This window comes from Poecile atricapillus, chromosome Z, assembly GCF_030490865.1.
Source record: "Poecile atricapillus isolate bPoeAtr1 chromosome Z, bPoeAtr1.hap1, whole genome shotgun sequence".
Classification (NCBI taxonomy): domain Eukaryota; kingdom Metazoa; phylum Chordata; class Aves; order Passeriformes; family Paridae; genus Poecile; species Poecile atricapillus.
This window is the reverse complement of record NC_081289.1, coordinates 103386016-103411839: the sequence shown is the minus strand read 5'-3', so window position 1 is coordinate 103411839 and position 25824 is coordinate 103386016. Positions and strand designations below refer to the sequence as shown.

Below are 25824 nucleotides of genomic sequence, written 5' to 3'. Positions count from 1 at the left end.
AGAGGAATTAAGTCCCTCACCTAAGAACAAATGCATTTACCAGGGCCTCGCCAAATTTGTCTTATCAATTTAGTATGATCAGGGCTAATCAATAATCTGTAACTTCCTGTTAAAGTGATCTTCACATGGTTTTAGTCCTTTAAAACCATAAAGTTTTACACCATTTTATATAGACCACAGATGAGCAAGTTTAAGTTCTGAAAAAAAATTTGATCCATGAGCATGCTATTGCTCTCTTTTTAACTAAGATTTGAACAGTGAAAATTACATTAACTAAAATAGCTAGCCTCCACCATAATCATATCAAAATGGCTCGTATTACGAAATCAGAGCATTGTTTAGGCTGAAAAAGACCTTCAAGATCATCAAGTCAAACCATTTACTTTGCCCATGTCCCTAAGTGCCATATCTAAACACCTTTTAAATACCTCCAGAGATCTTGCTGGACTCAACCAATTTGCTCAACACCCCTACTAACCCATTACAACTGCCAAACCATGAACAACATGCTATTACAAAAAGACAGAATTCCACTTAATACAGTTCTCTGTGTTTTCTGGACAATTATATAAAACTCAGTTTCAAAATATGTGAAGTTCTCTTGGAAATCTAAAAATGTGTATGTTACAGAGAGAGCAAGTAATTTGAAAAGAAAAAGTTCCAGGATAGTTATGATAATAACTCAGCTCTCAAGAGATCTGAAAAAAAAAGAAAAAAAAAAGTAAAACATTAAATATTTTCATTCTTAAATATAGGTAACATTTTCTCCATTCCAAGATTTGAAATTAAAGGCTTAAAGCAAAACCACATTGCTGGTGAAGGTCTATAAAGAAAGACAGCCAAACAATATTTTGTAATTCAGAAATGCATCTCAAATTCATAATATAATACCTAATATCCTAAGGTGCTGCAATTCCAGACTCCAAGAAAAAATGCAAAATTTTTTGTTGTGTTTTCACATGAAGCAGTGAGAATAACAATACCCATAAATCATCTCTCAGAGCTTCTCTAACTGCTAACCATGAAGGGTTAGAAGTACAGAAAGAATCTTCCAAATCCTGGATTTCTACCAGAAGAATGTTAATGGTACTTTTGGATTAAAAATAGCTAAGGAGCACCTCCCTAAATCCTAAGCTCTTAATTAAGAATTCACCACAATATTCGGAAAATCAAATGGGAAAAAAGAATAACCATCTAGGGCTGCAACACCTGTCAGAATAGCCTTAAAGTGACTTCAAGCATCCCTCTAGCAAAGCTATAAAGGAGTATGGGAGCATTACAGCAATGCTGGTATTCATTACCATACAGGACGTTTTTGGAACTAATCCAGCTAATGACTCCAGATTTAATTTTTCATGTCATACAAAGCCATAGTTTTGTAATGCTTGACTCTGGATAGCAGGTAAGCCAGCACTCTGTTGCTTTCTCACCGCACATCAGGATGGACAAATGAAAAGAACTGCAAAAGCAGTGAGGAGGGAGAGGGGGACCCACCTTGCAGGTTGAAATGAAGTCCCTTTACTAAGTACAAGGAGAAAAATAAAGAAAACAAATTATGCAAAAGCAGTCATTCCAGCAGCAGACCAATGTCTTTCCAGTCCTGAGGAAGGTCTACTTTGGAAAAACAACTACCCAGTTTTTCTCCAGAGTATGATGTCATACGTTATGGAATATTTCCCTGCTCAATTCACATCGGCTGCGCCAGCTGTTCCCCACTGCAGCCTCCTGCTTACCCTCAGCTGACTGACTGGCACAGTGAGAAGCATAAGGGACCATGATGTTGTGCAGCCACTATTCAGCAACAGCTATAGAACACTGGTGTCTTTTCAACACTATTTTGGTCACCTATCTATAACACAGCACCACATGGGCTGCTACATGGGAAATTAACTCTAAACCAAACATGCCCAGTACAAGTTTTAAAGATAAGACCACTAGTAATCAATGCATTTGTTAGTACACACATCAAACACAGAGGAAAAAACTCAAATACTTCAAAAGAGCTACAGAGAGGTATAGAAATCTGAAAGTTGATATATATACAAGGATACCAGAGGACTCATCCAAACCGCCCCGTGACTTCCAAGAGCTTAAAGATACCAACAATGACTACATAGTTATTCCTGTAGGTTTAGATATTAAATCAACAGTTATCTAGCTTTAATACTCCTGCAGGGTATAGACTATAGCTTGCTTAAGGACAACAAATTATACCATACTCAGAATTTTTCTGAACAGGAGAATCTCAAGAAGACTTTACTCACTTCCATGGAAATAAAACTGTTCAGATACAGCACCTTGTGTACTACCCTACCATACCAAATCAAAGACTTCAGCAGCACTGAATTCTGCAGTCCTCTCACTCTGATCCACACACAAACATCAGAAGCAGTCTGGTGATGGTTATGCAGGTTTCCAGTTAAGTCTTTCTTTACAACAGTCAAGTTCATCTACACATCTCTAACATGTAAGCAATTACAGGAATTTCTTACATGATGTCATGTATGCCAATAGTCTTCTAATTACATGCTTCAATGATACAAGATAAAAAAGGAGGGGAAAAAGAAGTGTAATGCATTTAAGTATCTACACATGAAATTCAATGCAACTCCTAAGCAGTTCTAAGCACTGCCACAAGGACTCCATTCCAAAAGTCAAACCCAGCTCCAACAAGTATATGAAATACAGGAATTCATCTACTCATGCAACCTAGAAAATATGGGTTTGGATAAATCCGACAGAAATAGTATAGGACAACTTTTCATAATAAAAAAATTAAGGCATTGCATTTGCAGCACATACATAGCCATTAAAGATACATTCCTAAGAAGCAAAAACTGCAACAAGCCAGTGACATCACCAAAGACATCTGCAAAGCAAACCCTTGGGAAGCATATTAAAAAAAAGACAAACAATTACAAAGGAAAACCAATTCTGATTATTCTCTAAATATTTACATAAAATATTTAAAATATTTTATATCCAGAAAGCACAGCCTCTTTATGAGAGCAAATGGGAAAACAAGTTGTCCAGCTATCTAGGGACATCCACTGCAGAACACAGTTTTCCCAGTATAAAATGTTCTGGGTCATCTGCTACCTTTTCCATTTTAATTTAGTCTGTTCTGCTATATCCACTCCAGAAAAGATTTCACTGTTTGGAAACTCATTGAAAGATTATAAGTAAGGTCTGTATGTGTGTTTCTCTGTTCTAGGAAGTCAGGTGAGGTACCCCAGTGAGGTACCTTTTATTGCTTCATAATCACCAAGATGTCACTTTTATTTAAACTCTGGGATATGCTGAAATTGCATTTCCCAGATATTCACTGCTCCGGCCTGTGCTAAGTTTGGACAACATGTCACTACCAATGTCTGCTCTGGAGACTCCTGTATCATTTTTGTAACAATCTAAAAGATCTAGAGCATTGCATCAATTTCAAGCATCTCAAGAAACTTTAGAAGTTCTCCAGCTGTTCAGAATCACACTTGATCTACTTATTTGTAAGCTATATGTTTATATTTCTTTTCATTCATCAAATGACTTTCAGTCATTTGATAATAAAAGTCTTAGCTCTAAAATTAGACTCCAATCCTCTATTTATCATAATAAAAAGCAAGCTGCACCTCCAAATTTTTTATTCAACATAATATAAACAAGATGTAGGAAGTGAACTAAAAAACAGTCAACTATTTCCTTTAGACATTTGTCTCCCTAGATTCTCTGTACAGCTACTCAGAGAATACCCTGAGCATGACTCTGACTGCTGTACACAGAATCCAAACAAATAAATTCCTCTTATCACCAGTATATTTATTTGTAACTACTTCCCCAGACATAAAAAATTATGCTAGTATTTCAATTTACCCATTTTAGGCATTCAATTTGATCAATTTTTCCCATGCTTTTATAATTTTTAATGGCTTTGAGAAAGTCATTCCTTTTCTTTTTACCCTCCTCTGGATAAAGAACTAGCCAAATACCACTACCTCAGAAATATATATTTTAACTAGAATTTAATATTTTATATTGTAGGTGTGTTTAACTGGAAAAAATATTTCCAGAAAATACTACATTAATTGTATGCATTTGCTGCAATAGACTAAAAAGCCTAAGACAATTTGTTAAACTACTAAAACTCAAAAATTTTTAAAAATATATTTTTTAATCAGCTGGTAAAACAACACCCTCACCATTCTCTCCAGTAGACAAAAGTACACTTTAATCATTCTTGTATACTTCCCAGAACACATAAGCCGGCTGAATGACAGCAAATATAGTATAGCCTTCTGTTGCCCAAAATGAGTTCTAAAGACACATATCCATCCAATAAAATAATCCCACATTTCCAGTAAGTGAAGTAGGTGCTGTATTTCCACATAACGGAGAAATATAGAGTCCATTACGGAGTCCAAACTTTGGCAAATATTATACTAGTAAAGCACTAGCTTGATCAATCTAATAAGGTAACTGTCTACAAAATGTTGACTCCATTTGGCAAAGCTCACTACACAACTAGAGAACCAACTCAGACAGATTTGGATCTTTTTCGTCAACTTCAAGTAATAGCATGGATCTCAAGTTAAAGACGACTTCAGCTCTGTTGAGGAAGGAGAAAGAATGCTTGTATCATTGGAATAAATAAACCTTTATATTTCCATTTTCTATCAGATGTCACAAGCCACACAAGAGAAAGAATGGTCAGATGTCCTGTTTCATCAGCTTGAAAAGCAAATCTCAAAATTGCATCAATCAAGGAAAAATACTGCTAAAAAGATTACTCTCTAGCTGGAGCTCATATATTTCACTAATGGTCTGATCTTAAATTTGGGTTTTTATTTTGTGTACACAAATCAGAGCTATGGTCTACAGCTCATTCAAGACCAAAAAAAGGGAAGAAAAATGGCATGGAAATATCCACAACTAGCATTACAGCTGAATACATCCAATTACCAGAAACTTTCTTTTGGTAAATTTTATGCTATGGTAATATTAGCTAAGAATTAAGTTGTCTCTACTTCCACTAGACCCTTAGAAATCTTTGACACAGGAGACAACTACATGGTGGTTGAAAGTACTTTCAATTCAAATTGTCTGTATTCAATGAAATAATGGAATCCCTCTTAGAAATATAACATTTTTATAAATTGCTCCTGATACTAAAGGAGTAACTAAACTGAAGTTGTCATTAGAGAGCTTCAAAACTAGAGAAGGACACACAATATTTCATACACAAGTCTTCAGAGCACACAATGTAGGAAGAGTGAGTCATCTAAACAGATGCCATACTTAAGCACTAAGAAAAAAATTCTGCACCTCAAGTAAGGGATGGAAAAAAGAACAAAGTAGTTAGGGATTTAGTGTTTTCTATTGAAGTTATTCCATTTTAACTTCTGTACCATACTTATTACACAGTTCTGGTCACTACTCACTCAATTGGAAAGAAACCTTCCTGATTACTTTTATTTTAGACCATTTTTGATACAAGTTTCTCTGAGACTTTATATAACCAATCCACCCTCAATTCATAGCTCTTCAAGAATAAAGGTCTTGCCTCAATCTTACTTTGAAAAATCCATAATAACTGGATGTGGTAGGTTAACTTAGGCTCTCTGCCAGTTCCCCTCCTCATAAGATAGGGAAGAAAATACAATTAAAAGCTCATGGATCAAGATAAAGACAGGGATATCACTCACTTGCTACCATCATGTGCAAAACAGACTGGACTTAGGAAAGATAAATTAAATTTATTGCCAATAAAAGATAGATAGTGAGAAACAAAAACCGAAATAAATCCATCTTCCTCCCACCATTCCTTCTTCCTTTTTTCCTGGCTTAACTTTATTACTAACTCCCCCACCTCTCCCCAGTGCTGTGCAGAGCAAAAGGGAGAGGAAATGGGGCTTGCAATTCAAGCATAACACTTCATCCCTGCCACTTTTTCCTCCTCACTCTTTTCCCCTGCTCCAGCATAGAATCCCTCCCACGCAATACAGTCTTTCCCAGGACTTCCCACAGGAGTCACAGTTCTTCAGGAACTGCTTCAGCATGGTCCTTTCCACAGAGCACAGTCCTTTAGAAACAGACTTCTCCAGCATGGGTTCCCCAAGGGCCACAGAATGCCCAGGCTAGAACATCTGGTATACAGCCTGTATAGGCTGCTCTCCACAGGTCACAACTCTGCCAGGAACCTGCTCCTGACTGGACTCCTCATGGGCTGCAGCTTCCATCAGGGCATGTCTACCTGCTTCAGCATGGTGTCCCTCATGGCCTGAAGTGTGGCTGTTCCAGATTGGTCCAGTGTCCGTGACCTCCACAGTGACAACCTGCTTTGATATGGTCTTGTCTTTGGGCTGCAAAGGAATCTCTCCTTTGGCACTTGGAGCACCTCTTCCCCTTCCTTGCTACTGATCTGGGGGTCTGCTGTTCTTGCAATTTTTTCTCACTCCTCTCTCATGGCTGCTGCACATGGTTCTTTACAATTTCTAATATGTTATCACAGAGGTGCCACCAGCATCTCTTAAAGACTCAGTATTGGGCAGTCATGGGTCTGTTTAGGAACTGGCTGCACCTTGCTCTGTCAAGTTCCAGGACAGCTCCTGGTCTCTTTTCAGAGAGGCCCATGGGAACTAAATATATTATCTTAAAAGCTCTATTTCAAACTAGAGAATAACTTTCAGAAAGCTGAACAAATGAAAACCAAAAATTTATCATTTTCTCAAGTAAGGCATTGCACCAACCAATGAGAAGACAGACAAGTGATTCTTAGCTAAGACTTTCCTAGTTGATTAGATGCTGATTTGAAGACCACACTGTTGAGTACAGTCTCACCCAATTTCCAATTTCCTACCATATTCTTTGTACCCGCTTCCTCATCAGAAGTGGATCAGTCTTTTGTAAATTGAAAAAATGAACATTGTTAGATTTTCATATTCTTACTGAAAAACCTCCTGGGAAACTCCTTTTAGCATTTTTTTAGCTCTGAAAAATCCTGTGTCATTCCAATTTCTTCTTAAATTTAGTATGTGTTATCAGGGTAGACAGTAGAGGAGCACTTGGAGTTGGATGACTAAGGTATTTCCAAAAGAAAGATATTAAAACCTATTTTTCTTACTGGGACTTTTTTTCTGTATATAGACAAAAGGATCAAACCACAATAATTGCACTCTTTATTGGCTCAGTTGTTCAACATGTGCTCTAGAAAATCATGACAAGAACTAGTCATTCCAGAAAGACAACATCAAAATTAAGACGCAAAATTATCTACATCAGACAAATGCAAGCTGTAGAAGCTAAATGTAACAGATAACTGTGCACACACTCACAAGACAGACCTGCCACATGGCTGACCAACCTAACACATTTCATGTCACGCATGTTGTTCTAGGGGAAATGAAACTTGTTGAGTCTAATAGTCTACAAGCAGCTAACAGCACTTGGAGTCTCAATGTTAGTGAAAGTTGGAATGAGAAAGAGGAAAGAACCTAGGTACAGTCTACATGGCAAAGAATTTATTTGGGGCAATGAAAGGTACATGCAGCAACAGAAATATTCAGAATTTTCATGTGTGATCTGAATGCTAAAGAGAGAAGAGTGGAGTAATACACAAAATCTCTTCTTAATTTCTGGTGCGGGAGCTGAAATCTGGAGAACCAAATATGGTCTGTGAAAGTATACACTCCTCCTTGCTTGCTTAACAGAGACTGAAAGAAAAAAGAAGACTACACCCACAGTAATACTTCCCTACTACTCTTGCTAGTTCTATAAAAATAAGAGTAGGTCAAGTATTTGAGAGCAATTATGCAACTCCTCTACTCCTCCATATCAAAACTTCATAAACAAAGAGGCCTTCAAGGATCTGCTCTACCAGGCTTATCTGCTTCATAAACTTCTGCTAGAAAAACTGCACCAGCTGGAAGTGGCAGCCAGGAATTAGACTCCAAATAGCCAATTCAACCCTGCTGGAAACAACCCTGCCGGAAAAAAAATTTGTTCTGATGCAGACAAATTATGCCAAGAGGAAAAGCATTTGGGTTGGCTTTACTCACACTACAGATTGAAATGGTAAATTTTTTCTGGCACAGAGATTTCTTCTGCTTTTCCAAGAAGGGACTTTATTGGCCAAGCTGCAGTAACATTTAGGTCAAAGTGGTTTAAAGAGCTCAAATACCAAAATTTTTCAAGCTGTCTTGAAAGCCTGTTACAACAACAACAGCAAAAAGTTAACTGTCTATATTCTGATATGTGTCAAAAATTTTTAAAATAAGGTCTCCAAAGAACTTTTTTCAAATATGTCAAGTAAAAATTATTCCACAGCTTGCTGTCTTTGTATGCACACATATACAAAGCAAATAACACATCAACCTCACAACCTCTATTTCATATACTCCAGCTCACTTTGAAAAAACAATACTGAAGAGAGACTGTTCTAAACACTTAGACTCTAAACATAGTCACCACAAAAGTCTCAAAAATTTACAAGTTACAACAGAAAGCTCTCCTAGCTCACCCAGGCAAATCAAAATCCAGAAGCATTGTCTTCCTCTGATTCTTTTCTCCTTTATGAGATAGTAGGATTTTTTTCCTGCATATCAGCAGAGGAGGTATGGATGCAGGGAAACTGACAACAACTCACATGTTGATTTTTAAGAGAAATTATCTCTGACTGGACTTGGACAGTAAAAGTTAAGCAACTGTCCTGGTTTTTCAGGCACCAGGGATACTACACTCTGAATGGTAAAACAGTAGCAAAAAGGTAAAAGGAAAATAATATAACCAGAATCTGTTTCTTTAATCACTATAACCACCAACACACAAAACTGTTTAAAAAAGAAAGACCATTACCTGATCCCACAGTTTTCAATTGCAAAATACAACATAATCCCTTTTTCACGTCATCAAACACACTGACAAGAGTAGGTGAAATGGGAAAAAATAGAAGAAAGCAGGACACCTAGAATCATGCAGCAGTCTTCAGCTTCAGCCAAAACACATCCAAAGGTAAAATTCTATAATAACTAGAAGTTCTGTAAGTATTATCTTAGCTTTTAGTCAAAACTTTAGAAAATTGAACAACAAAATCTTTAAGGTGCAATATTAGCTTGTTCAATTCTTTGGACCAAAGTCATTCTCAAACACTCTCTGAAAACCAAAAAATGTACTCTTAAACAATGTATTTTATTTGTACCATTTTTCCACCTCATGTAGTTAAAATCAGAAGAAGCTCTAAGATTGTCTCCAGAATGACCCTGATTAAGTAGTGAGGTTAGACCAGATAACCTCACTGAAGCCTCCTCCAACCTTATCCACTCTGCAAACACACTGACACAAAATCAGATTTTGCAACAACTTGTGGCAACAACTACTGCCTTCTCTCTTCCTAGCAGTACCGTACCACCAAACACTATTATGCATACTTACTTAAATTATTTTGAAGATGAAAAAAAGCCTAAAAATCTGCTCACAAAAAGTACCCCAGCAACATCACTAATATACATATGTTAAAATTATATTAATAATGAAAAATCAAGTTATTCAAACCGCCTATGTGAATGTAATTTGGCCCCTTGTGTGAACACAGCACAGCCCATGATTACTTGATCATGGACATTTTACCCATGGGATACCTGCCTTATTCCATGCATAAGCCTATGCCTTCCTCAAGAATTGTCAGAAAACAAAAAGATTCCTGTACAGACTCATCTGATTTGGCTGCAGAATGGTGCAAGTCCAAAGCCTCGACTTACATAGGCCAGGACTGGTCATACATGTTCACTCCAGAAAGACCAATACTTTACTTATATGGTTTCAGATGTAGAAAGGAGCCAAGAAGTGACTCGGTGCCAGAGTTTTTCTAATGGAAGCAATAAGAAGCCCTCATAGACATAATTACTCATAGACATAGTCTATGCATAATCATAGACATCCTTAACCCCAGGTATTCAAGGCTTTGACTTCTGGGTGCCCCTTTTGATCAGTGCTAGAGCATAAATTAGGAACTTTCTACACCCACAGATGTGTGAAATATTAAAAAGGAGACACAAAGAAAAGAGTAGGTAAAGGCTCATAGTGAATTTTTATGCAGCAATTATTTATGCAGAAAGGATATGATTTCTGGCACATCTCTACATTCTTTCATACAATTCCATTTTTGTCCCTCTCCGATTTCACCGTGCGAAAATACCATAATTTGAAATCATACCCAAATCTACATCAGTCATCAACAGAGTTTAAATATTTTAATCATCCACACTGCTACTTTGAGAAAAATGGTTGGATGTCATGTTTCGTGGACTAGGCCTTAGAAGGAAACAAGACACTTGGCTTGTGGCTTTCACAGATATTTGTTGATAGCTAAGGAATGGCACGATTTAATGATCTAGGACTTCATTCCACACATAAAAGGGAACTACATTCTGGGACAAAGTTTCCCAATATGTAGTCTGTAAAACATCAGATGGCGATCCAAAAAATAATCATAAAAGTGTATTTTTTAAAAAACATATATTTCCACACATATTAGCAAGAAAACATTATTGAGGATATACAAAAAAAAAAATAAAAACATTCCAGTTTTAGCCTAACTAAACAGCACTATAAGGCATAAGAAAATTGTGACATTTTACAAGATGATCCTCACATTTTTTAAGGAAATTAAATGTTCTTGAAGCAACATATTCTCCTTTAACATTTAAGTTTGAAAACACTTTCTTCTGTTCTACTGAATTTCCTGAGTCCCCTCCAGAAACTGCCTTCTTACATCCAGTATGTTCCTCTCTTCATCTTACTTCCCTAAACTTTTAACCTTTTTTTCCACATCTCACTATGCTTCCTCTATTATTGTTCTCCTTAGAGACACCCATTAAAGTCACCTACTGAAGTAATCCATCCATCCATCCATCCATCCATCCATCCATCCATCCATCCATCCATCCATCCATCCATCCATCCATCCACTGTGCAATTTTTGCCTATTTTCATTAACAAACTCTGCCTCAGGTATTCTGTTTCACTCTAAATTTCAGTTACCACAGTTGGAACATCCTTTATTTCACTTGCTTGACTACAGAATCTCCTTTCTTAGGACTCTTGTTTTACCCATCACTTTTTTAAAATTATAGACACCTAGTTTACACTGTATCTCTATTCCCTGGGTTAAGATCCAGATATAGGTACGCAGCCCTTGTCTTTCACAGTCTTCTTTTCAGGACTAATTTTCCTTCCTAACGGCCTTGTATCTTCTCTATTGTTATGTGTTAAATTCATTCTCCAAATTGCTTGGTTTTCTAAGCAGACAAACAAGCAGCAATGACTATATTAAGTCTTTATACCAAAACAGCTCAGAAGAGGCAGCTAACAAAGAATACTGGAGATGTACTAGGAGGTCATAAGTACAATAACAATAGCATGCCTGAGATAAGATACTTTCCCTCAAAATCAGTATTTCTGCTCTCCTATTTCCAATATACCGCTACTACAAAATTCAAGAATGTCAAATAAAAAACATTGTTAAAAAAACCCAACAGACCTCTTTTTATTTCAAGAGCATAACATTTAACTTGAAACATCATTTGCACGTGTTGCTCTGAGGCTTCATTCTTCATCAGTTTGAAACGTACAGTATTTTTCTGAGATGACTAAAATTTAAAACTTCTTGATTTAAAACAAGATATAACTTTTAAATTAAATACGCTGATTAATACATACACATTTAACCTATTTATATGTATTACTAAGTACCTTTTTTCCAAGACAATTATTTTCACAAGTCTTGTAAATGACAAACTATATCTGCATGAGAACAGGCTTACTAAAAGCAATAAAAAAATTTAAATTCAAATAAAAGTGCTTCAGTATGTTACATATTTCAAAAATTGGAAAAACTATTTTACATTTAAAACTAAACTAATTATGTTATTTGGGACTATCAAGAATAACAACTACGTAAGTGATCAGAAAAGTAAAATTTCAGAACTGATCTCCTCTTTCTTGACAGTTCTAATAATGCATTAGAGAGAACAAACTGTTTTATTTCTGTTTCCTGTTTCAAATGGATGTGAATTAAATTTGAATAAAGTAAGAACTGGTTGAAACTTTTTTAAATAAGACTATTCACTTGATATTCATAAAAGATACTGCTGTATGAAATGATCTTGACATGTCAGCAAATTCTGTTTCCCAGCATCTGGTAATTGAGAGCTTTTGCTTTTCTGAGCACTTTGGCAAGATGCATGTACTGTTGGATATGTGGGCTGCGGTGTGAGCTTTTTGTTTTGATTTGTTTTTAATTTGAGAATACATTTAGCCTGCGGTAACATGCATATTCACCATGAAATTTTAAGTTGACATATGTTTCTTTAATTAAAAGTTCAAGTTAATACATTTAAAACACAGGTTTGATACAGCTTTCTACAAAGGCTCGTTATATGGCCTCTAAAATTGTTTGCATCTTATTCACACATACTTCCAAGAGTTTCTGGATCAATCAAATTATTTTTCACCATTGTTGTTAAACTATTATATATTTTGAAATACTTTATGACACAGAAAGAATAGATCCAATATTTGATTCTTTTGATTGAGGAAAATAATTCAAAAATGTATTGTTTGTTACTGAGATGAATATATGAAAAAGACATGTTTCCTTGGAATCCGGGCCTTTTCTTTTTTTTTTTTTACGTGCAATAAGAGAATGCAGATTTCCACCTTCTCAGGAAAATTAAGTTTGCATACCAGCGCAGAATATCCCTGGGACTTCACTCCGGAATACAACAGTTCGTACTTTCTTATCAGATTTCAAAGCATCCACAGCTTTTGACATCTACAGAAGAAAGGAGGAAGGGGAATAACCAAACACTTTTTAAAGTGCTTCATTCCAATACTTCACCTTTTTGCTAAAAACTATTCTTTTCACTTACCATTTTTACAAGATTTTTGCTAAGTGCATTCTTGGCATGAGATCTGTTTAATCCAAGCACCACAATTCCTGGAGGGGAAGAAGGATCACATCATTGTTACAATGTAGTGAAATATGTATCATTTATGTAAATTATTGTTATTTTGAAATTATACATAAGGCATTGAGGACTGAAAAACAAAAAAATGCTAGTGTAATCACTACTGAATTTCTGGAAGAAAATAAACTGACTTATTCTTTTCAATACTCAAAAGAAATTACGCTTACTTTAAGAACAAAAATATGGCCCTAACATCTTCATGTGGAAACAGTGCTTACAAAGGTTGAATGCAGAATTACACAACTGCATGCACAAATTTCATGTTTGTGCATGAAGTGCTGACATACAGTCAGGAAAGACAGTTAACTGTAAAGCACATATTTCCATATTTAGAGAGCCTACCAACAGGGACTTCTTAAAGTATGAAGTGCTACCTGAGCAAAGACCAGCAACTCCAATACAGCTAAAAGGAAGTCATAAACATAGAAAGAATGCCCCCAGTGGGAAACACGTACTTTTGTTTAAAAAGGAACAAAATCAAACAAAAATCCTCCCCTGAAACACAAAAATCAAGCTTGATGCTTGGTACATGGCTCCACAGACACATTCACAGATCCTTTAGTCCAGTCACAGATCAATTGTCTAACTGACTACCTGTGCACTGGTTTGAATGCTGCAGCAGAAACAAAAATTGTCTTAATTTTTCCCCCCATCCCACCACACACAGGCATGATTATCAAAGAGGAAAATTCTGAAAAGCCTGTCATGGTAATAGACCAAATGCCTAAGCTTGCCACAACTATAACAATCTTTTAGACAATTACTGCCTGAGATCAAAACACCGGCACACAGTCCTGCTCCTACACTGGTAACATTTTATCAATCAGGACCTTTTATGCAGAGAACGTAAGGATAAAGGGAAAAAAAGGGCTAGGGCAGGACCAGGAATGAAAGGCAGAAAGGGAGCTCTGTCTCAAAAAAGCCCACCGTATTGCTATCAACCTATGACATGAAAAAACAAAATTCCAGAAACTCAGTGTTTCCCCAGGTGATTACTACTTCACCACTCAGCTTTGAATGTACAACCTATACATAATCTTGCACTTGTAGCCTTGTCATCTCAGTACACATACTGCTTCTTCTACTTTCAGAAAACCTGTCCTCCCTTAGTGTTTGAGCTCCCTTCCTCTCCTTCCTCCTGCATGTATGTTGCACACACATGCACACAAGATTTAAAAGAGCTTCTGCTCCTTCTGCAGTTACCAATTTGGAGACAAAGTCTTCCACTTGTCTTCTATTGCTACCACTCTCAAGATTCAGACAAAAACAGTGTCAATTGCAAGTAATAAAACACACATTCCTTGCTCTTAAGGTACAGTCAATTGGTAAGTATAGACACCTCCTAAAAGAGGGGTGGAGCCAGGTCAACCCAAATCAACTTCATTCCCTTGATCTACAGGCCTGAATTCTCATGTTTATCCCTATGGCTGGAGATATTCATACAGGACTGCCTGTAAAGGCTGTTACTCAGCACTTACATAGGAATCTGTTTATGTTCTGTTATCAGAAAGGAGTAGTGCTGTAGCACTTTTCTTCAGCTGTTACAATTTCTTCTCCAGGAGGAGGATCACTCCAAATTCAAATACTCCATATGTTCAACACAAGTAGATTAGGAAAAAGCATCATTTCATGTTAAAGCAACAAAAAGACCCTTCACCCTGACTTCACTTTGATTTTCAGGCACTACAAATCCCACACTTGAATAAACTAGAGATGTTATTATCCCAAACCATACTTCAGGCAGGAAATAGAGTCCTTTTCAGAAGCATATTATACTTAATGGCAATGACATTTAATGACACTTGAATTTTTCTTCTCCCCACTGAAGCCCAAAGACTGCTACTCCACCACCACCAATATGTATTCAGAAGAAAAATCCAGTTAACATTAAAGCACTTAAAATATTTTCCTACAAAGCAATGATCCTTGAAGACAAATCATACAAGTCAATTTTTTGCTTAACAGCATCGTATCAAGTTCTAAAACTACCGCTTCTGCTTCCTTCTACAGAACTAAAAGATAAAGATGGCACTCACCCAGTAATTTTCATTTAAGTATTAAAAAAAATATGAAGCAAGAATTGCAAGAGAAAAAGTATAAAAGGTTTTCAAGGGATACCTACATATTGCAGTGATAGATATACAAAAAGACATTCTTTATAGTCACATTTTAATCGTTTTTGTTCTGATATGCCATTACTACTAGATCTGAGCATCCTGAGAAAGAAAGGGACCTTGAAGATCATCTAGTTCCAAGCCCCCTGCAGGAACACCTTGCACTAGACCAGGTTGTCCAGATGCAAATCCAGCCTGGCCTTGAACTACCTCCAGTGATGGGGTATCCACAGCTTCTGTGGGCAATTAGTTTCAGTCCCTAAGAGTAAAGAATTTCTTCCTAATATCTACACTAAACCTGCTTTATTTCAGTTTAAAGTCCTTCTCTATATTTCTTAGTCTTTATGTTTCTCCCTTCAGAAAATGGAATGTCACAATAGGCCACCCCGAAGCCTAATGTTCAGGATGAACAATCCCAATTCCCTCAGACTTTTTTCACAGGAAAGAAGGTACTCCATCCCTTTGATCAGGTTCATGGCCTCCTCTGGACTTGCTCCAACAGGTCCATGTCCTTCCTGTGCTGGGACCCCAGAGCTGGATGCAGGGTTCCAGGTGGGATCTCACCAGAGCAGAGCAGAGGGGCAGAATCCCCTCCCTCCCCTACTGCTCACACTGCTTTGGATGCAGCCCAGGACACGTTTGGCTCTCTGGGCTGGGAGTGCCCATGGCTGGGTCATGTCCAGCCTCTCACCCAGCAGCACCCCCAGGGCCTTCTCACAGGGCTGATCTCAATCTGCTCATCCCCAGCGTGTGCTGGGGATGCTGATACCAGCGTTTGCTGATACTGGCATTTGCCTCAACTCAGTTGCAGCATCTTGTACTTGGTCTTGTTAAATTTCATGAGATTCCCATGGGGCCACTTCAGGAGCTTGTCCAGGTCCCTCTGGATGACATTCAGCCCTTCAGACGTGTCAACTGCACCAGCCAGCTTGGTGTCATCTAAATATTTGCTGAAGGTGAACTCAATCCCTTCATCTATGTCATCAGTGAAGTTACTAAATCACAGTCAACCCCATATAGACCCCCAAGACAGACCACTTGTCACTGATGTCTATCAGGACCCTGAGCCATTGACCACCACACTCTGGATGCCACCATCCAACCAGCTTCTCATCCACTGAACAGTCCATCCAGCAAATTCACCACTTTAGAAGCAAAGATGCTGTGGGGTACTCTGCAAAAAGCTTTTCAGAAGTCCAGATAAATGACATCTCAACCCTTCCCTTGTCCACCAACAAGGTCATTCCATCACTCAAGGCCACTGGGTTGGTCAGGCAGGACTCAGCCTTGGTGAAGCTGTGCTGGCTGTCTTGAATCACCTGCCTGTTGTCCATATGCCTGAACACAGCTCCCGGGAGGACCTGTTCATGACTCTTCCAAGCACAGTGGCGAGGCTCATGGGTCAGAAGTTTCCCGGCTCCAGCTTTCAGCCTCTTTTAATGATGGGTACAATGTTTCCCCTTTTCCAGTCACAGGGGACTTGACCTGACTGCTGCAACTTTTCAATAGTATCTGTTACATTGTCATCTGAAGCATTTAATCATGTTTCATTCTGCCTAAGGCACACACATATAAATGTGCTTTCCAAAATCGTTTAAAATAAACTGTTTGAAAAATCTACTTGTGAAAGAAAAGATAATAAAAAGTAATCATTAATAAAGTAGGAATTAGTACTAGTACTAGTACATCATCTTTGTTGGTCTATCTGAATGGTATCAAAAATGTAACAGATCTACTAAGAAGGAATAAGCATTCACGTAACGCTAAACCCAATATTAATGTCATACTTTGTTGTCTAATATAAGTAGCAGTATTACTGTATACTACTTTCCTAGCCAACCATTAAAGGCAAAGCATAAGTAAATGTACAATATGTTCTCTACTTACAAGTTGTTCCTGTCAAAAGAGAAATCTGACTGTGGTATAATTCATAGTATTTAAGAGAAAAAAAAAAAAAAAGTTTTATTATAAAAGTTATATGATAAAAATGAAAGTTATGTTGTAAAATGAAAGCATAGTAAAAGCAAAAAAATGCCTTTTACTGAAATAAGGATACATAGCATATACTGAATTTATTACTTGAATAAAGTGAAAAGATTAGATACTAGTTTACCTAATGTTTGTATCACCAAACAGGAAATCTACCTTTTAAAAATGGTTTTTATCACTTTCATCTTGCACTTTTTAAAGATCAAAACATTCATCCTCAATGTATGATTACTTAAAAATTAATCTTGTCTTTAAACCAATATTAATCGTTTTGTCAGAGTTCAAAAGATTCACTACATCTGCATGTAAAGTCCTTGCAGACTTTTGTTTGTATTTATTTTATTATTTATTTGCATTAAACACACATACACATGGTTTTCCATAATTAAAAAAAATTATTTTTTTTTAATTAATGTCTGAATTATGCTTTGAAAAACTGAAGGAGGATCAAAGCAAGTTATTTTTAAGCTTGTTTCACTTAACTACTCAGATAAACCAAGGCATACAAGTGTACTTAGATGTTTATTATTCTAAAGTAGTTTTTTAAGCAAAACAGGAACATATGGTGAATGTATCATGAACAATTCTGGTGGCATTCATTAATCATCTTATCAAGAAGTATATAAGTAAAAAATCACACAGATGTGTACTAACCAGTACTTTTTAAAAACATCAAAACATTCTTCAAAACCCCCTAACTGAGCCTATTTCATCTCTAAATTCTGATTTAACTCTTTTCCACACGTCTTAAATTAGTAGATCTCTCCTGCTCAGCCCTGCTTTAAACACAGCAAAAGAATGGGAAGTTTTTCCAATTTATCAGCTAGTTATCCGTTTCCAACCTCTGAGCAAACAACTTCAACCAAGACTACATTTGCTTTTGCCTATTCCATGTACATTAAAATTCTAACTCATGAAGACCAAAAACTGTCTCACTCTAAACTGAACCAAAACCAGCTGGGAAATCTGATCATAAGGAACCATTCCAGTGAAAAATACAAATTTTATAAATATTTATATCCCATTCCAGCAAGTGACACTGCCACACTGGAGTCAAGACTAAAAAGGTATTTCTCCCAATTGCACCTATACCTTAAAAATCCAAAGCACTAGGTTCATTTAAATTTGTAATGGGATCACTAATGCAATTTGGCTAAGTTCTGAAAGGTCAACAGTTGTAATACATTTCAGCCCTAGTGATGATCAAATAGAATCTTGAATAAAGTAAAAGATATATACTTAATTAAAAAAAACTAACACACTGACAGTCATCTTTACTCAGAGAAAACTGACACTAAGAGCTTCATAAGTTGCAACACGGGCAGAATACACAGGTATTTTTCAATCACATTCTATAAAAATCTGACACCTTTTGTATTCTAAGAAGTTCAGGTCAAATCTGGAACCTGGAAAGCCTTGAGTTAAAATTTCAATAACCAATTTTTTAAATATAGTCTCATTTCACATTTAACAACTTCCCAAGATCTGGAGTATGCAAATCACATGGAGGTGATATGAAGCAGAACAGTTTGCTACTTTGCCTACAACCAAAGATTTGTCCAGTGCTACAAGACATGTGCCTGTATGTGAGGCAGGTACAGCCAGTTTTCCTTCCTCCCCAGCATTCACAACATACCCTTCTCTGAGCAACATGGAAACACAAGGCATGTGCAAGTGCACAACCACAGCATCAACAAGCATATGTGTGCCATAAAAGGTAGTCAGAGAATAGGGTCTGATCCTGCATGGAATCAAGACGTATTTAATGGGATGGTGTGATGAGGCCACGGAGGCACCAGAGTACCATGTGGAAACGTCTAGAACATGAAATGGTAGATCAAGGAATAGCAGGGTAGAAAAGAGCAGGACCACAGGGGTGTTTATAGAGTGGGTGTCCTCATTCAGCAGAGATATTACATGCTGTAAGATAAATATAGATGAACTTGGCATGCAAGATGAGGAGCAGGGTATGTGGTAGCACTACAGGGAGAAAGCAGAGCTATGTTTCTTTTGCAGAAATGTTGCCTGCTCTTTGTGCTGCTAAAGACAGCATATGAAGTTTATGTCTCCTGGCCTATTTCTACATCCTTGTTCTTATCCTTTTATAATAGTGGTTTTTTCTATGTCCTTCTGGAAGTCAATACCAAAGAAAATTCCTTCTGCTTAAGAGAATTCATTAATTAAAATACACTGATTGAATCCTTCCTTATGATAGTGACAGTTGCTTTAACATTACAAATAATATCTCCATGTTTTGGGGCATTAGGCTACATATTCAGTATGAAACACCTTCATAACATTACAAAAACAATGATTCCTAGTTGATTCAACAGCTGGAACACACTGCCTAATTTAATGTTTGTTATGTAATAGAAATAAAAGTTCAGTACTATGTGAGATCATGACATTTTCTACCACTTTATGGTAAAGCACAAAAAAGCCAAGGAAAAACACTCTTCTAACATTTTAAATTCTTCTTTGCTCCTGTCTTGTCTCTTCCTTAACTTAAAATAATCCCCAGAAAATCTGAATAGACATTTTAAACTAATTCCAAGTAACACAGTTGGCTGGAAAAACAGGACTGAAGTAGCACATCTTAAACAAAGTGGAAAGAGTTGGGAACAGAAGTACAAAAAAAGAAGATGATTACAAATCAGATCAGATTACATCATCTTTATTATCAATCCTAAATAATGACAAACACTCAGATGAAAGCACATCAGTTTTCCCTTGAATACAAAAGAACAATCTTCTAAGCCTCATGCTGAAGTTCAAAGTTTTAAAGTTACCTGTCTGTATATGTATACAAATCTATGTATAGGCATATTCAACTCATGGGCATTTGCCTGAACTGGCAGCAGGTCTGAAATAGTTGAGTTAATGTGCTCAAATATGTAATATAAACTGTGCATCTCAATACATGGTGGTTCCAAGATACGTTCTCCATATAAAAAGATTCATGTGCTGCAGATAATCAAAACCCTGTACTATGGCGCTCTCCATGAAAGCAGGTATAACATCATGGCTATAAAAATAAAACCTCAGGAACAGAGTTTGCACTGACTTCTTCTCCACCATTCCAAGCCCTGACGCATCCACAGGGGAAGGAAGTGACAAACACCAAAGGAAGTGTAACACCTCCAAAATCCAGTGAGCACTACATGAGAAGAGGAAGTACAAAGCATCTGTGCTATGATGCACTGGCTGCAGGTCACTAAGGAGCACAGATTTTCTTTCTTTTTTTAAGCAGGTGAGTTAAAATAAGACTCTTGATATAGTTGATTAGAACAAGGTGACTAGTAGTAGAGAACACTAAAAGCAAGGAGGAGGATGAGATGGTTATTAGGAAAGTGGCATGAGATGAGAGAATACTGAAGCCATACCTTCCAGCATAGAAATCATGGATCTAAGTTCTATGCCCTTCGCTGCCCACTGCACACAAACACAAAACCAATGTCTGAAGCAGCATGACTCTAGAAGTTTGCTGCTAAACTTCATTTTCTTGCAATTAGAGTGGCAAACAGATGCCAGCTCAGAGAGATGTACTTCACAAACACAGCACATATGCTGCAATACTCTGGTAAAGAAGAATGATGACATTGACACACCTCAGGGACAGGATGCCATCCACAGAACCCTAGACAAGCTCCTGAAATGGGCCCATGGGAACCTCATGAGTTTTAACAAGACCAAGTGCAAGGTGCTTCAGCTGGGTCAGGACAATCCCCAGTATCAGCACAGGCTGGGGAATGAACAGGTCAAAAGCAGCCCTGGGGAGAAGGATTTGGGGGTGCTGATGGGTGAGAGGCTTGACATGACCCAGCCATGGGCACTCCCAGCCCAGAGAGCCAAACGTGTCCTGGGCTGCATCCAAAGCAGTGTGAGCAGTAGGGGAGGGAGGGGATTCTGCCCCTCTGCTCTGCTCTGGTGAGACCCCACCTGGAACCCTGAATCCAGCTCTGGGGTCCCAGCACAGAAAGGACATGGACCTGTTGGAGCAAGTCTAGAGGAGGCCACCAGGATGATGAGAAGAACGGAATATCTCTCCTATAAAGAAAGACAGAATTTGAACTGTTCAGTGTAGAAATTAGAAGGCTTTAAAGTGACCTAATTGCAGCCTTCCAGTACCTGAAGGGAACCTACCTGAAAGATGAGGCCAGACTACTTAAAAGGGCATGTTGCAACAGGACATGGTGGAATGGGTTCGAATTGAAAGATAACAGGAGGAAAATCTTTACTGTGAGGGTGGTGAGGCACTGGGACATGTTTCCCAGAGAAGCTGTGGATACCCCATTCCTGGTGGTGCTCTAGGCCAGGTTGGATGGGGCTCTAAGCAAAGCTGGTCTAGTAGGAGGTGTCCCTGCCCAAGGCGGAGGAGTTAGAAGCAGATAGTATTCAAGGTCCTTTCTAATCTAAACCGTTTTACGATGCTGTGAAGAGCTAAGCAACCAAACTGACCCAGTTCTGCCACTGCCATGCCGGCAGCTCCCAGCACCCTGCGACACAACCCCGTCCACGGTGACAAGAAGGAGGAGCCACCGCTCTCTTCCCGCCCCTCGCCGCCGGGCAGCTCCCCGAGGGCCGCCCTCTCCCTGCCCCGCAGGGGTCACCCCGGCCAGGCCGGGACAGCGGGTGCAGAGCCGCCTTCCCCTCGTTACCTTTGTGCTCATCATCCAGGTACCGGACGCGCAGCTCCTCCTCTTCCTTCGCCTGGGAGCCGTAGCTCCTCCCGGCCGAGGGGAGAGCGGTGGCGGCGACGCCTCCTCGCAGCGGGGGCGCGCGGTGGCCGTTTCGGCCGAGGGGGGCGGAGGTCGCGGCGGCTGCGGCTGCGAGCCTGAGCCGGGCGCGCAGGAGGCCGAGCCCGCCCAGCGCCGCCGCCGCCGCCGCCATCGCTGCTGCCGGCGCCGCCTCAGCCTCTCGCGGCCCCGGCCCCGGTCCCGCCGCCCACGTGACCGGCTGCGGCACGCACGGGGCGCCGCTCCCCCCTCCCCTCCCCTCCCCTCCGCGCGCCGCCGCCGCCCGGGGCCGCGGGGTGGGGGCGGCCCGCCCCGGCCGGGCCCGGCTCCTGCGCCGGTCCCAGCCCGGCTGGAACTGGCAGGCCAGGAAAAGGCTCGTCGGCCGGAGGAGGTCTGAGACTTGCCAGAAAACCAGCCCCAGCCTAGGCCGCGTCAAAAACTGTGTGGGCAGCAGGGCGAGGGAGGGAATTCTGCCCCTCTGCTCCGTTCTGGTGAGGGGGCTGAAGCACCTCCCCTACAAAGACAGGCGGACGGAGCTGTGGCTGGTGAAGCCTGGTGAAGTGATAGAGAAGGTTGTGTGGAGACCCCATAGCAACCTTTCAGCATCTGAAGGGAAGTTCATCAGGATCTGTAGTGATAAGACAAGCAGTAATGGATACAAATTAAAAGAGGAAATTTAGGTGAGATTTTGGGAGGAAAGCCTTCTCTGTGACAGTGGATGAGACACTGGAATAAGTTGCCCAGAGACGCTGTGGTTGCCCGAGCCCTCGTAGCATTGGAGTAAGACCTCGAGCAACCTGGCGTAGTGGGAGAGGTCTCTGCCGTGGCATGGGACAGGGACTGGGACAGGATGGTCTTTAAAGTCCATTCTAACCTTGACATTCTAGGATTCTGTGATTCTCACACACAGCTTGAAACATGCAGGTGTGCGGACAGATTTCTGATCGGTAAATGCAGATGTTTAGTTTAATCAGGGCTTCATGATACTGCTGGAACTTGTGTGACACATTTATTTGCAGTGAAATTGAGAACATCCCGCCTTGAAGGCAACATGCACAGGCTCTGTTGTGCTGTGTGTGGTGGCACCAGAATGAACACTCATGAACTCTGCAGCACTGGCTTCTTCCTCCACGTCAGCCATGGCCAGGCCTGGTCATGACATCAGCTCTAAAGAAAGAAAGGAGCTATGGTCAATAACAGAAACCAGGTAGCACATGGTTCCGTATGCTGCAATAAAAGACTGCATGGATTGTCCATCCTCCTGTTTTGGGGCTCTCAGAATTACCATTGTGTTGCAAAACTGAGGATCAAATTAATATGCCTTGTGTATTAGAGTGGGGTTTAGGTCTCTAAGTAACACTGCCATGGTGTCTGCTTGCCCTCCATGCGCACCAACAGACATACCAGCATGCAATAAGTCAAACAATAAAAGCAGTAACAATGGAGGTAGGATGTAATTGCTATGTTTTGTTGTAAATTCACATGATTCAAGACTGCTATGACCTGTTTCAAAACGGTTGAAATATCAACAATCCATGTGTCAATGCCATAACAATTTGCTTGAGCCAGAATATGCATTAGATATAAAAGAAGTTGACTTGTTTCCTTAGACAGAACCTGGCAAAGGTTGTTATAACTGGCTCTAAAAAGCTGTGAAGTTTGTCTTCCTCAAGGTTATTTCCTTCAAATTAGGTCTTGAGAACTGAAAAGTGCCTTTGAGCCACCCCCTGCCATTTTCATAATGCAGTGTTACTTAATCAGGGGTATAAAGCTGTACTGCTTCTGAACAGAGGGTCAGATGGAGCCATTTTGATTGTTGTTTCAGAAACCTAGCTACTGCATTCCTTCATGGGGTTGCTCAGCAGCCCCTCCATGCCTTCCTTCTGGAGAAACGAAAGTCTAAAAATAATGTTCTATTTGTTCTTGTGGAGCACCATGAAGGGCAAATGTACGTGTGGGGGAAGGTATAGGCAGACTATCGCCTTGCATTTATTACCTTTTACTGTTTAAACAGGGCAATAGCTTGTGATTCACAGCTCTTTCCAGTAGAGTCCACAGGGTGCCAAAGACTTCCAGTAGAGAGAAATAAAGAAATTTTGTTTGCAGTTGAAGAACATTTTAGTTTATGAGGAGGAATTTTGAAATGTCATATCCAATTACATCAATAGAAACAGGGAGACACCACTATTCTAAAAGATGCAGAAGATAGAAAGGCATTAAAAGCAGAACTAAATTCATTGCCGCATCATGTTGCCTTGAAGCTGAAGGCAGACATTTAGTAATATGCAGTGATTCCCAGACTGAAGAACTAGTGAACACATTTCTGAGCAGAGGTCAGTAAATGCAGTCAAGCCAACAGATTAATCTCCATTGTAGAAACACCCAGTCATTTTTAAAACAAATAATTTTAGAAATGCAATTTTCTTTTACGTCTGATTTTACTTTCTTTGTGTAAGACTTGAAAATTTGATTTCTATTCATTTTTTCTCTATTAATGTGTAAAACTGCATTATAAGATATGCACATATATGTGTTTTATTGCAGTCATTTAATACTATGCTGCATTTTGTTATACCGTATATTCAATTTCTCCCATTTCTTGACATGGAAGCATAGTTCAGGACTCAGATGAAAGTAAAGTTTTCCATATTCTCTTGTTCCTTGGTTTTTTTGCTGTAGTTTACTTCTAAAACACAGCTTTGGGGTCATAGTAGTATGTGGAAAGGTAAAGTATGTTGACATGGAGATTATTATTTGAAGATATATCCTAATTTTAAAAAAATAGAGCAACTGGAATGTAATTGTAAGTAACTGCCTAAATAATGTATCACACTGCTTGGTAGCCTGATTGCTGCTACACACAAAAATCCAAATATTGATACTTGGTGACTGGTAAAGTAAATTGATTATAATAATTGATTATAAATTGATTATAATAAAACTTGACTTAGCCTCCCTTATGTCCACAGAAGCAGTGCATGAAAATAGAACCAGTGTAGATGGAGACTAGCTCACCAAATTCACTGTACTCAGCTGTAACTTTTAGCACAGTCCCATAGTCATTTTCTAATGCAAGGGGAAAAACTTGAAGGTCCTTCACCATAATTAATGTTACATTTGGAGTTGGCCTTGGAAAGCCCATTTACATCAGGTTACAGGTTCTCAGACTGAAACTGACAGGTGAAATTTGCAGCCTCTTTTGTAGCTTGATTATGGCTTTTGTTTGATAATATAATCTGAAGGGGGATGTTTGGGGCTTGGGGTCAGGGCAGTGCTGTTGCAACTTAGCACAGTGCAGAAGTGCAGAAATTGGGACACTGTTTATGTGGTTTGTGGAGAGAAGTTTCTTAATAATACTATTCTGTATACGTTGGTGCACGGCACCTGCCATGGTTCATTTTCTAGAGGAACAACTCACAGTTAATTAGGTATAACAGAAGCATGTGGTCTCTCAACTTTAGATCTAAATTAAGTACCTAAAACCAAAGAGTGTGAAACTACTCGTGGATGTTCAGTTAGAGATCTAGTGCTATTTAAAATGCTAATAAATTATTTGAAACAAGACAGAGAAATAATTGCATGTGTAGTTATATAATATGTGGTTTTACAGTGAATAATGAAAGGGTTCAGACAGTATGTACAATGAAGCAGGAGTATGGGCAAGGAACTTCACTAGTTCTAAGATGCTTTAATTTTCTTGAATTGACTCATGTAGATGCAGTGTAACAAATTGTTCCGTTTTCTCTGGATGAGCGTATCAGTGTCCATGTGTAAATCGAAAAGAGACTGAACATGTTTTAGAGGAAAAATGTAGCACCCAATTTTGGCTTTTTAAATTAAGTCCTTTGTGATACAAATTGAAAAGTAATTGTCTCTGTAAAGGGATTGTGATATCTGAGGGTGAGATCCATCAGCACTCCGCCCTCTTAAGTTGGTTTCCAAAAGTTGATTGAATTCCACACCGTCCAGAAG

The 25824-nt window shown here is 38.9% G+C and overlaps 1 protein-coding gene across 1 annotated transcript in view; it reads right to left on the bottom strand.

Moving 5' to 3' along the window:
* AUH (AU RNA binding methylglutaconyl-CoA hydratase) overlaps positions 1 to 22993 on the bottom strand; it is a 117491-nt gene extending 94498 nt beyond the window's left edge. Inside the window, exons 1-4 of the mRNA XM_058825885.1 lie at positions 22892 to 22993; positions 21775 to 22366; positions 12915 to 12982; positions 12730 to 12817 (exon numbers count right to left, since the gene is read on the bottom strand). Coding sequence (XP_058681868.1) covers positions 12730 to 12817; positions 12915 to 12982; positions 21775 to 22366; positions 22892 to 22993 — 850 coding nt within the window. The remainder of the gene's footprint in view (positions 1 to 12729; positions 12818 to 12914; positions 12983 to 21774; positions 22367 to 22891) is intronic.
* Between the last annotated feature and the right edge of the window lie 2831 nt (positions 22994 to 25824).